An 11,140-nucleotide genomic window follows, 5' to 3' on the forward strand; every position below is an offset into this window, starting at 1 on the left:
TTAAGGGCCCGTTTGGCGAGCGGAATAGGAATACAGGAATAGGAATACTTATTCCGGATTTGTTATTCCAGGAATACAACATTGGAATACACATTCCTATTCTCTGTTTGGTTCACCTAGAATTTGATAGGGAATACGTATAACCTCTGTTTGGTTGTGCAAAAGTAGAAATGGAATAAGATAGTTTTTTATTGTTATTTAATGATTTAATTTATACATTTGATTGATTTGGATTAGTTTTATTTTTTTTAAGATTATTTTTAAATAAGATAATTCTTTATTGTTATTTAATAATTTAATTTATACATTTGATTGATTTGAATTACTTTTTTTTTTTTAAAGATTATTTTTAAATAAGATAATTTTTTATTGTTATTTAATATTTAAATTTATACATTTGATTGATTTGGATTACTTTTTTTCAATTTTTAAATTATGAATTGACAATCAAAATAGTAATGAAACTAGTATTGCTTTTATTTTGTAAAATAATATTTTTAAATTATGATTATTTTAAAAAAAATTACAATCAATCAATTTAAATAGTAATAAAACTAGTATTACTTTTATTTTAAAGATTATTTTTTCAATTTTTAAATTATGAATTTTTTTAAAAAAATAAGAGTTAATCAATTGAAATAGTAATGAAACTAGTATTGCCTTTTTTTAAAGATAATTTTTCCAACTAGTATAATTTATTCGTCATTTTAATAGAATTCGCCACCACAATACGATCAGACACAAGTTTCAAAAAAAAAAAATAGTCAAATTGTTATTAAATATGTCCACCATTTCTATTAAAAACCATAAAACATGGCTCACAATGTTCAATTTTTTTACTAAGAAAAACAGGTTTTGAAGGGTACCTGAAACCCTTTTACAAGACTTTTTAACACATATTGCCCCAACAAACTAGTAATATGGAAACAATTATTACTCCCAACATGCCTCAAAGAAACATGTTTTCACTCTCTCTGACCTTGCACAACTTGCAATCAGTACTTTTAGGAGCTACAGATTTAGCTATGGTAGATGTCGACGAGACATCATCGACCCACTGGAAGAAACTACATCCACCATCCCCCTACAATACGAAATCTAAATTAGTAGTCTCCATAACAACTAGTTGATACAAAAAACGTAAGCATACAACTAAAATTAGTGATAACCTTTTTTCCATTTGGACAACAGAGGAATTTACGCTCTGCATTAGTTGTTGTGTGCAAGGTCTTTAGCACTACATGACCAGTGCCACACTCACACATTGGCAATTTCAAATCCATCAATCCTATATAAAATATGAACAAATACAAATAAAATGAAATATTCAATTAGCAAGATATATTATTTAAGAAACATTCCTTATAGAAGCTTATGTCCATTGATTAATTGTATTAATTTTAACCTCGAAACTAAGTTGCACAAATCATTCTTCGTCATGAAACTTGACTGAAATGGAAAATTCACTAGAATTATAAAGATCTAATAAGAAAATAATCTCTCGAGTTAAAATTTCAAATGAAAATACATACAAGATTTGGTCAACTACTTGCTCAATGAAAGTCCTCTATGATGACACTGAAAGCTAGAGCTAAATTAAGAAAACACAACCCTACAAAATTGATAAATACTTGAGATTTTCTTAGGTGGTTTACTCAATCAAAGTGACACAAATTCGACCAAAATCTAAACATTACCCTGTATGTTGTCATTCACAATCATTGAAGGGGGGAAAATTCCGAGTTTTGTGATTGATACAAATTCAAGAAAGGGCTGCAAATAAGGCATCTTTAGACAAAAATCTGAACATTACCTTGTATGTTGTTATTCACAATCATTGAAGGGGGCAAATTTTGAGTTTTGTGACTGATACAACGCTAAGGAAGTGCTGCAAGTAATGTATCTTTAGACCAAAATTTGAACATTACCATATAAATATGACTAAGTATAAACAACATCAACATATAAATATAAATCTGAATATTACCATATAAATATGACTAAGTATAAACAGCATCAACATATAAATATAAATCTAAACATTACCATATAAATATGACAAAGTATAAACAGCATCAACATATGAATATAAATCTGAACATTACCATATACCTTTGAAATGAAATCCCGAAACAGCATCAACATTACCTTTGAAATGAAATCTCGAAACCAATATCAGCAAACTCGAATCAGACCACTAATGGTAAATATAATCATGGAAGCAACAATGATCTACCCAGAATCACATTGAATCATTACTTGTATTCATAATCACAGTAACTGTAGTGGGTTCTAGATTCAAGTTAATATTAACTAGTCAAACCATGCTAATGTCCAAGATAAGTAGATTTCCAATAGTGATGACTTGCCCCATTACCATTCTGATCCTAGTACAAGCTGTAGGTTCAGTATCTAATGCAATATGTTTTGATATCTAGCATACCTAAATAAACAAGCCATACTTAGCCACTTGAACTAATTTATTGTATATTCCACAACATTTTAAAAATAGAGCTTTCCTCTTGTTCCTTGTAATAGTGCAAAAGCTTGTGACAGGAATCTCAACATCGTTAATCTATTTTTTCCTTGTAAATAATGGAGAAGTGATCATTTAGATTTTGTTTACAGTTGTCAGATTGGTAGATGTCATTTCTGTCTGATACAATGGTGTAGTGAGGCCATTGGCATTAATGGTGTCTCCTTTTGCCAATGGGTTTTGTATTGCTATTGCCATTGCCAATTTAGGTTGGCTTAGAGAAAGGTATTGCCATGGATTTTTGTCAAGTTCTATTTTGGAGCTGTTCATCTTTGCGGGCATAAGAAAATGGTAAAGATACATGGGTGTATTTTGTGATCTTGGAGGTGGTTATGAACTTTGAGGAAGGATGTGAAATGGCTAGTAGCTCTAGTATAAGGGGTCTTCATTTCTGATTGTCATTCCTAATTTTTTCACATTTGGGTTTCAATCTTGGTGGTTGTGATTTCCTATACCAGGGCTATTGGAGAAAGAGCTTACTGTTCTATACTTTTGCTTATGCACAAAGTTAAATATTAACCTATAAATATCAAAGGATCAGCATCAGCATCAACATATAAATATTAAAGGATCAGCATCAACATATAAATATAACAGGACTAGCATTAGCATTACCTTCAAATTGAAATCCTAAAAGCAATACCTGAATATCATCAACACAACAATAATCATTAATAATAATAAACCATTCTATAAACAATAATAATATACTTCTGTAATGAGAAACTAGAGTTATATAGATCAGTAGTTCAATACAAAAGATGACAACATCTTTTAGCTTGAAAGAAAAAAATTGACAGTTAAAATGTTTGTTTCTAATATCTAATATAAAACTATTACAATCCTCCAAATTTATATCGAATATAATCTTCCCTCACTAAGTCATCCATCTCTAAGAACCAAATAGCTCTTGTTGGTTCTTGCATAAAAGCATCATATGCAATAGTCATAGTGTCCCGATTGATTCCAGGGATGGCTTTCAAGGCAACAAACAAATCTGTCGCCTCTTTCTTAGTATCTTCTTTATCAAATTTGATGGTGTGTGACCTATTGATTCCCTCTCATACTTCATGGATGTTTTCAGATATTGTATCCAAAGAAGCAGCCATGGTTGCCTTCTTCCTTTTTGGCCTCCTTGTCGTTGGTGTGGAAGGATTGTTTGTAGTGGATGTAGTGGACTAATTTGACTGAAGGTAATCTTCATCATCAACAACATTCAGAGACGTATTAAAATCCTCATCATCACCCAAATCAACAGCCTCATCCAAGAGGTTACCATCTTTGACATCTTGAGCCGTTGCAGCTACATTTCCTTCCGCCATGTCATTTCCCACAATGACTATTAGATCATTAAAATAGGTGAATGGTTGCCTCCTATACCCTCTTGCAATCTTGAATTCATTTCTCTACACATTGGTAAAATTAAATAATTAGATTTTTTTTCTAATTAGAACAAGACATGAATTTGAAGAGGACATTACCTTCAAATGTTCATCCCACACACTGTCATCAGCATCCATGCACTGTGTTGTCTCATTCCAAGCAAAACCACTGGTATTTTGTAACTCTTTTATTACTCTATACACTGACTTCCATGTTTTCAACTTAATTTTAAAGTTATCTCTTCCAAGATTCAACTTTAAATCTTCATTAAATCTCCTCTCTATTGCTATCCATGCTTCTTTCCTGAATCCTCCTTTACCTTTCCTTCCTAGAGCAACTTGCTTAAGGAGCAAGTCAAGAAGTTTCCTCTCCATCTCTCTCATCCATACCACTTTTTGACTTCTAGAAGAACTACCAGCGATGGTAGCAATGGGGTTAGAAACATGAGTGGAAATGGGGGTAGAAATAGGGGTGGCAGTGGGGGGCATACGAACATCCTCATGTATGCTCATCAATACATTAGTGAAATACATTTTTACCTTTGAGAAAAGCAGCTGTTATATCACTGCAAAAGTTGCAATAAGTTATGAGTTGTTAGTAATAATGAGTTGTTAGAGTGTGTGGAGAGCCATTGACATAACACATAGACGGACCATGAAAAATGTGATTCACAATTCATAAATCATAGTTTTAAATAAAAATTAATGCATAAATTTAATCATAAATTAAAGCATAACAATAATTATGATTCGCAATTCATAAATCACAGTTTTAAATCACTCAATCAGCTATTTGAAATCATAACAATTCTGATTTGCAACTCATAAATCACAGTTTAAAGCATAACAATAATTGTGATTCGCAATTCATAAATCACCGTTTTAAATCACTCAATCAGCTATTTGAAATCATAACAACAATTCTGATTTGCAACTCATAAATCAGGGTTTTAAATCACTCACTCAACAGTTTAGTGCATAACAATAATCCTGATTTGCAACTCATAAATCATAGTTTTAAATCACTCAATCAACAATTTAGTGCATAACAATTACTCTGATTTGTAATTCATAAATCACAAATTACAATCACTTAATCAACAATATGAAAGCGTAACAATAATTCTAATTTATAATTCAAGTATTATTGCTGTTCAAAAGTGAGGAAAAAGTGTAAATGCTAGTTAAAAGCATAGCTAATGTCGAGATCTATAGTCCTCCCACATCCTTTGTGCTATTTCATCTCAAAAATTTCCCCAATCATCTCTATCTCATGTACTCATCTCATAACTTTCAAGAATTGGCATGCTTATCCCATCACGATCATCATCCTCTTCAATTTCTATATCATGTGGAACACCATCCTCTATCATAATGAAATGGTGTAGTATGCAACATGCTAACACGATCTTTGTTTGACTTGTGATACTGTAGGATGTCACATGCCTCAAGATAGGAAAATGTTGCTTCAAAATACCAAATGTGCGCTCAATCACATTCCTAAGAGAGGAGTGTCGATGGTTAAATAGCTCATGAGCACTATTGATTGGGTTTGCTCTGCAAAACTCTTTGAGGTGGTACCACGTACACCGATAAGGTGCAAGAAATCTAGGAACATTTAGATAGCCGACATCAACTAAATAGAATTTTCCTATAAAAAAGAAAAATAATATTATATATTGGAAATAGCAAAAAAACTATGGTTGACAATAATGAATATATAATCATTAAAATAATGATTTAAATATACCCGGGGGGACTAGTAGTGGATCTACTCTTGTCAGAGCCGAAGCAAGAACATGGCTATCTACAACTAAGCCTTCCCAACCAGCAAGAACATACTGAAACTTGTAGTCAAACGAACAGACACCCATTACATTTTGTGATAGGTGGCCTTTTCTATCACAATATTTTGCTTGGTTGTCGACATCAATGGTAATTGGTATATGGGTTCCATCAATTGCTCCAATACAATCCTAGTGTAAGAAATATTATTGTCAAATATGTAGCAATAGACTCAAGCAACAAAATACATGACAATATGAGATTTACCTTGAAGTATGGATCAAAACGGTCCTTCCCAATAATTTTTGGAGGAGTGTTTGGAGAAGGGGGCAAAAAGTAACTGGTATGGAGTGATATAATAGCCTTCAAGACCTTGTGGAAGTGGCGACTCACTGTCTCTCCTAATTGACCAAAGTTATGGCCAATCTTACGATTCCTTAGATTGTGGCCAAGAGTATGTAGGAACATAACTAGTTGTTCTTCCAATTTCATGTTTATCGTATTTTTAATGCTCCCTTTCTCCCTTAGAATATTTGCAAGTTTGAAGAATGCTTCTCTAGACATGCGTATTTGGTCATGGCAATCTGTCTCATTGGAATAGATAATACATTTATAAAAAGGACAAGCAGCCCTTCTTCTCTTGCGCCTTTGTCTTTTAGCATCTTCTGATGCTGTTACTATGAATACCGCTTGGGCTACAAGCAAAATGGAATATATACGCAAGAGTGTGATTTTCCTAACAATGCTTCCATAAACTTGTACTTCAGTAGTAGGATCCATTAAATGCCCTATAAAATTTTAATGGAGTTATTATGATCCATATACCTTTCTTATACAATGTAGTAAAAAAGAGTTTATCCACGTAAACCGACCAAAAGTAGTAAAAAAGAGTTTCTCAAAATAAATGTTGAATAATTGATGATTCCAACGTTGCCAATGAAATTTGTTACCATGAAAAGGATTTTGGTATTTTCTTTTACTAAATGGACTCTACTATGTTCTTGACTTGAAATCTACTCTTATAAGTTAATAAATATGAATACTATGTTCTTGACCTGAAGTTTGCTTTTATAACCCAATAAGATCTATGGATGAAATCTAAAAATGTCAAAAAATTTGAGATCTGCACTCAGAAGTTTTGAAAGAGATTTATACTACTTTGATAACGGGAGAAGGATACCTTTCCTTCCAGGAAAAAAATCTCAAAATGAGTTTCTTTTTACTAAAAAAATAATCTTCTATATTAATGTAGTTAAATGATCTTATATTCACCTTTTTGGGTAAGATTGGGTAATATTCTGTGAGTTTATTAGTATCAACATTTTGGATCATATTCAATGATCTCTTAGGATGAGAGAGCTAAGAATGTCTATAAATAAATGATCTTATTCTCGAAAATGACATAAAATCTACTATAAAAATGTCCCACTTTGTGTACAGGTTTATGTGGAAGTCGAGTTTACCTTACATAATAAGGTTGAAGACCATGTCTATGAAACAATGGAGGACATAGATGTTTTCACCAATGCCCAAAAGTTGTGCAGCAGGGGAAAAAATATTGAAGTGACTCCAAAGGGAATTGGGTTAATGGTCTTGGCATCAGATGATCTGAGTGAAAGAAGTGTCGTTTCTTTCAGATTTTTCAAACATAAATTAGACAACCAGCTAAGGAAAGTGGTATTGTGTGTTGACCAAAGCAGGTTATGACTTCATTGGTATAATTAGATGTGATGAAAATAATGTTATACATATTTAAAGGAGCCTGAACACCATTGTGCAATGAAAGTTACACTGGGAATTCTTTTGTAGCCGTGATAGACAAATCATTATGTAATTGCGATAAGTAATACTATGAGTATACAATCTCCTCTGCATTTGAACTCTATAATAGTGCCAAAAACAAAAAATATAACTGTAGAAGAGAACTGTAATGCTGTTAGAAAACAAGGAAGAGAAAACTTTATTATTGTGAGAAACAGATTTGACAGTGCATGGAAGAGGAGATAAGGTATATGTGTCAAATTAGGCGAGAAGGATCATCAGGAGCAATATTACTGCTGCCTTGACTGAAGCGCATTTTCAGACATCTACACAAAGAACTGCTGGTGTATTTATTTTTTAAAAGATGTACATTGTTATCACCCATTCAGATGAATAAGGGACAATTATACAAGTTCCTATTAGGCTCACAAAACTAATTCTAATGAATTTAACCAAAAATCAATCTGGTACCAATAACTAATACTAAAGCTGATTATCTGTTGACTGTACAATTATAATAGTCTAAATTAATATGAAACAAGATGTACAATTTTAAAATTCATCATTTTAATATGTATGGGCATTTTTAATAGAATATTAAAACCCTATTCAATGAATTTTACCAAAGACTACTCCATATATATACATGGTCAATTCAATGTTAGTGATCAAAATAATGAAAAAATGGGTCCTCTACCAAATGCAGTTTTCTAAATGCCATCGAGACTGTACAGGGAGGCGATTGGTAGCTACCAAAAAGGAATGGCATGGTCATCGAGTTTCACATCGGTATTAACAAAAGACATGGAATGAAGTCAGAAAGAGCATTGCAAACACTTGAGAAGGTGCGAGACTTGGGATATTCAGATACATAATATGAAACAAGATGTACAATTTTAAAACTAAAATCCTAGCTGCGGACTCAAAAAACTATTCTAATCTATACATTGGGAAGATAGCACAATGCTGATTCTTTTCTAAAAAGAACATCATATTTTTCACAATCATATTCTTCTACCAAGAAAAATCAAAGACTTGTTTCCACTACCCACATACATTTTGTAGGAAAATCAAAATCGACCTGTGGGCTAGGGTTTCGTTCCTTGGAAAAAATGGTTGAAAAAATAAACCAAAAACCTGTTATACGAAGACGATGGCAACGGGCAGCGGCAATGTTGCAATGAAAAGCTTCAATATTGCACTCCAATGGTTGCAGACGACGAATGTTGGGGAAACCTTGTGGCGCAGGATGAGTTGGGGAAAAATCTCGTGCGGACCCGACGAAAAGGGAAAAACTTGTTTTAAGTCATCAGCAACATGAGCGGCAGACCCGATGACATTATTAAATTTGGAATAGGCAACGTTGGAATAGGAATAGTTATTCCTATTCCACCAAAATGGTGGAATAGGATAAGCCCATTTTGATGGGAAAAATAGAATACCAAACCCAGTTCTTAAAATCCATTTGGTGCAACCAACACGGCATACGATTTTTTTGGCATTTACTAATCCGTATTCCCCTCGCCAAACGGGCCGTAAAGGATTAAACTCTTCCTTGGCCTAGCCGTGCAAAATATCACTGTCGCTTCACGAACGCTTACAGTCATATACAGAACAAAAAGTCTGGAAGCATGTGATAAGCAGAAATATCCCGGTGGCCAGAACAGTGAGGAGCTGCCACGAATTAAAGATGTACTTGTTTGCACATTTCTTCGCAGCCACGCTCCACCTGTTGTTATAATGCCTGTTGACGTCCGCTATAACTTGGTCCAGATACTTAACCCGAGTCAATTTGACGCATCTACCCATTCCGTTCCACAGGCTTGCTACTTTCCCGTCGTCTGCCAGCTGGTTGCAGATAATCCCTCTTCTCCTCAGCAGCCCAACATCTTCTTCTGTGTCGATGATTCCGTTCATGAAATCGGTGTAGCGACTGAAGGCCAAATCACCAGGCGCTGCCGAAGCTTCGAAGGCCGCCAGATTTCTCAGAACAACTTCTGTGTTGGAATCCAACCTCAATCTGGGAAGATAAAGAGTTGCAGTGCTCGGTTCGAAGCGAACTGTGCTAAGGTCTCCCTCGGTTGGAACGAATCTTACTCCCGCCCAGCATAAATCGGACACAGACGGAATTTCCAGCTCGTCGCGTGAAGGAGGGATTTCCGGAGAGGAAGATTCTCTCTCAACATTACGGTTAATTGAACCAGTTTCAAACGCAGAAGCGAGATTCCTCGCCAACTGTGTCGCAAACTGGGCAGCCCTTCCTTTAAAGACACAGTCAAAGAAAAGGGAGACAAGTTGAACAAGATTGATTGTTAGCGAAGAGAGAACCCTCCATAAAGCTTTCACAGCATGCTTTATGTATGCTGAATCAGTCTCCGGGGCCTGATTCCCGTCATCATTCTTCTCAGTGAAGGTGTCGTCCAGGACTGCTGAAGGGACAATAGAGTGGTAGAGCACCTCCAATAGGTGACCCCTCGTTTTTATGCACAGCCCCGAACTATTCTTCAAAATAAATGGCGACCATTCTTCACAGGCCAGCGTCACCAGATTACTTAGCCTTTCTTCCGCCTTATCTTGACAACCCAGCTGGATTTCCAGCAGCTTCTGCAGAAGGAACAAAGGAATCTGATTCTCAAGCATCATCAGATCTCTCATAATTGCATTGTGGGTTGCACTTCTGCCCAGCCGTTTCAGCTGGGATGACAGTTGCGAAGAAGAGTGATCCACCCCTTTCGTGTAGAACTGCAAACACTCGAGCACGAACGACGCGTCCAGAGCCATGAGCCATGCAAGTGCTTCTTCCTCTTTGTAGTCAAGACATTTTTGGTAGCACTTCCTGATTTGCCAGTCGTACTTCTTCACCTCTCCCACTACGTATTCGAACTTGCAGTCACCGGTTAGCATGTACTGAAATCTTCGCGCAGCAGCCACTTTATAACTCTCCATTTCCCACAGTTGGGATCTCCAATGGTGATATGGTCCAATGGAGACGCACTGCGGAACATATGCTTCTGGCTTCATTGTGAAGAGCTCTTTGGGCACACCGAAAATGGATGCCACCATTTCCTTCTCTTCTTCTTGCTCCAAACGCTTTTGGACGCTTTCCTTAATCTGAATAACCCAAAGATTTTGATCAATAGTTAGTTCGTCTGGATTCATTACTTCCGTTGTCTCGGTAGGGAGCAGATATGGGATTTATCATAGCAACTAACCAGGCAGGGGATGAAAATTAGATAATCCAAAGCTGAAATTTGAAAAGCAACAAGGGAGAGGGTCATATATATAACCTCATCCTCGGCTTGAACGCAAGTCCCAAGAAATTTCTCTACTTCCAGCGAGAATCGAAAATGCATTTTTATTTTGATGGGTTACGGATTCTATTCACACTGCTAGGGTACTTGTTTTTCTCAGAAGGTATTGCAGGCAGTCGCAGACGGCCCTCTGATTGGAATGATTGCAAGATGACACAAGTGAGCGTTTTTTAGTCTTGTTCGGCGGCGTAGAGGAAGAGTTTAAAGGGTACAAGTAGGCATTCACGTTGATCACAATTGCCTTATGTTTGGCATTTCAAAAAGGCCAGCCTGAAACATAGCACACTAAGCTTTGACCGCTTAGGTGGACGTGGGTCCGGTCCTCTCACTTGTTGTTCACTTTTATTTATTTTATGCAATTTTAT

General features: G+C 35.3%; 1 protein-coding gene and 1 pseudogene across 1 annotated transcript; both read right to left on the reverse strand.

Moving 5' to 3' along the window:
• Positions 1–3,714: 3,714 nt before the first annotated feature.
• LOC149546550 (uncharacterized) lies at positions 3,715–4,293 on the reverse strand. Its single transcript, XM_089793997.1, has 2 exons — positions 4,018–4,293; positions 3,715–3,942 (listed from the first exon to the last, which is right to left on the reverse strand). Exons 1-2 carry the CDS (start codon positions 4,291–4,293, stop codon positions 3,715–3,717), a joined length of 504 nt encoding a protein of 167 aa, XP_089650123.1.
• Positions 4,294–7,907: 3,614 nt separating this feature from the next.
• Positions 7,908–10,820, reverse strand: LOC149546551 (putative UPF0481 protein At3g02645 pseudogene; annotated as a pseudogene).
• Positions 10,821–11,140: the final 320 nt, after the last annotated feature.

The sequence above is a fragment of the Cupressus sempervirens genome, chromosome 7, assembly GCF_028749045.1.
Source record: "Cupressus sempervirens isolate cs-2001-9-10 chromosome 7, ASM2874904v1, whole genome shotgun sequence".
In the NCBI taxonomy this organism is placed as follows: domain Eukaryota; kingdom Viridiplantae; phylum Streptophyta; class Pinopsida; order Cupressales; family Cupressaceae; genus Cupressus; species Cupressus sempervirens.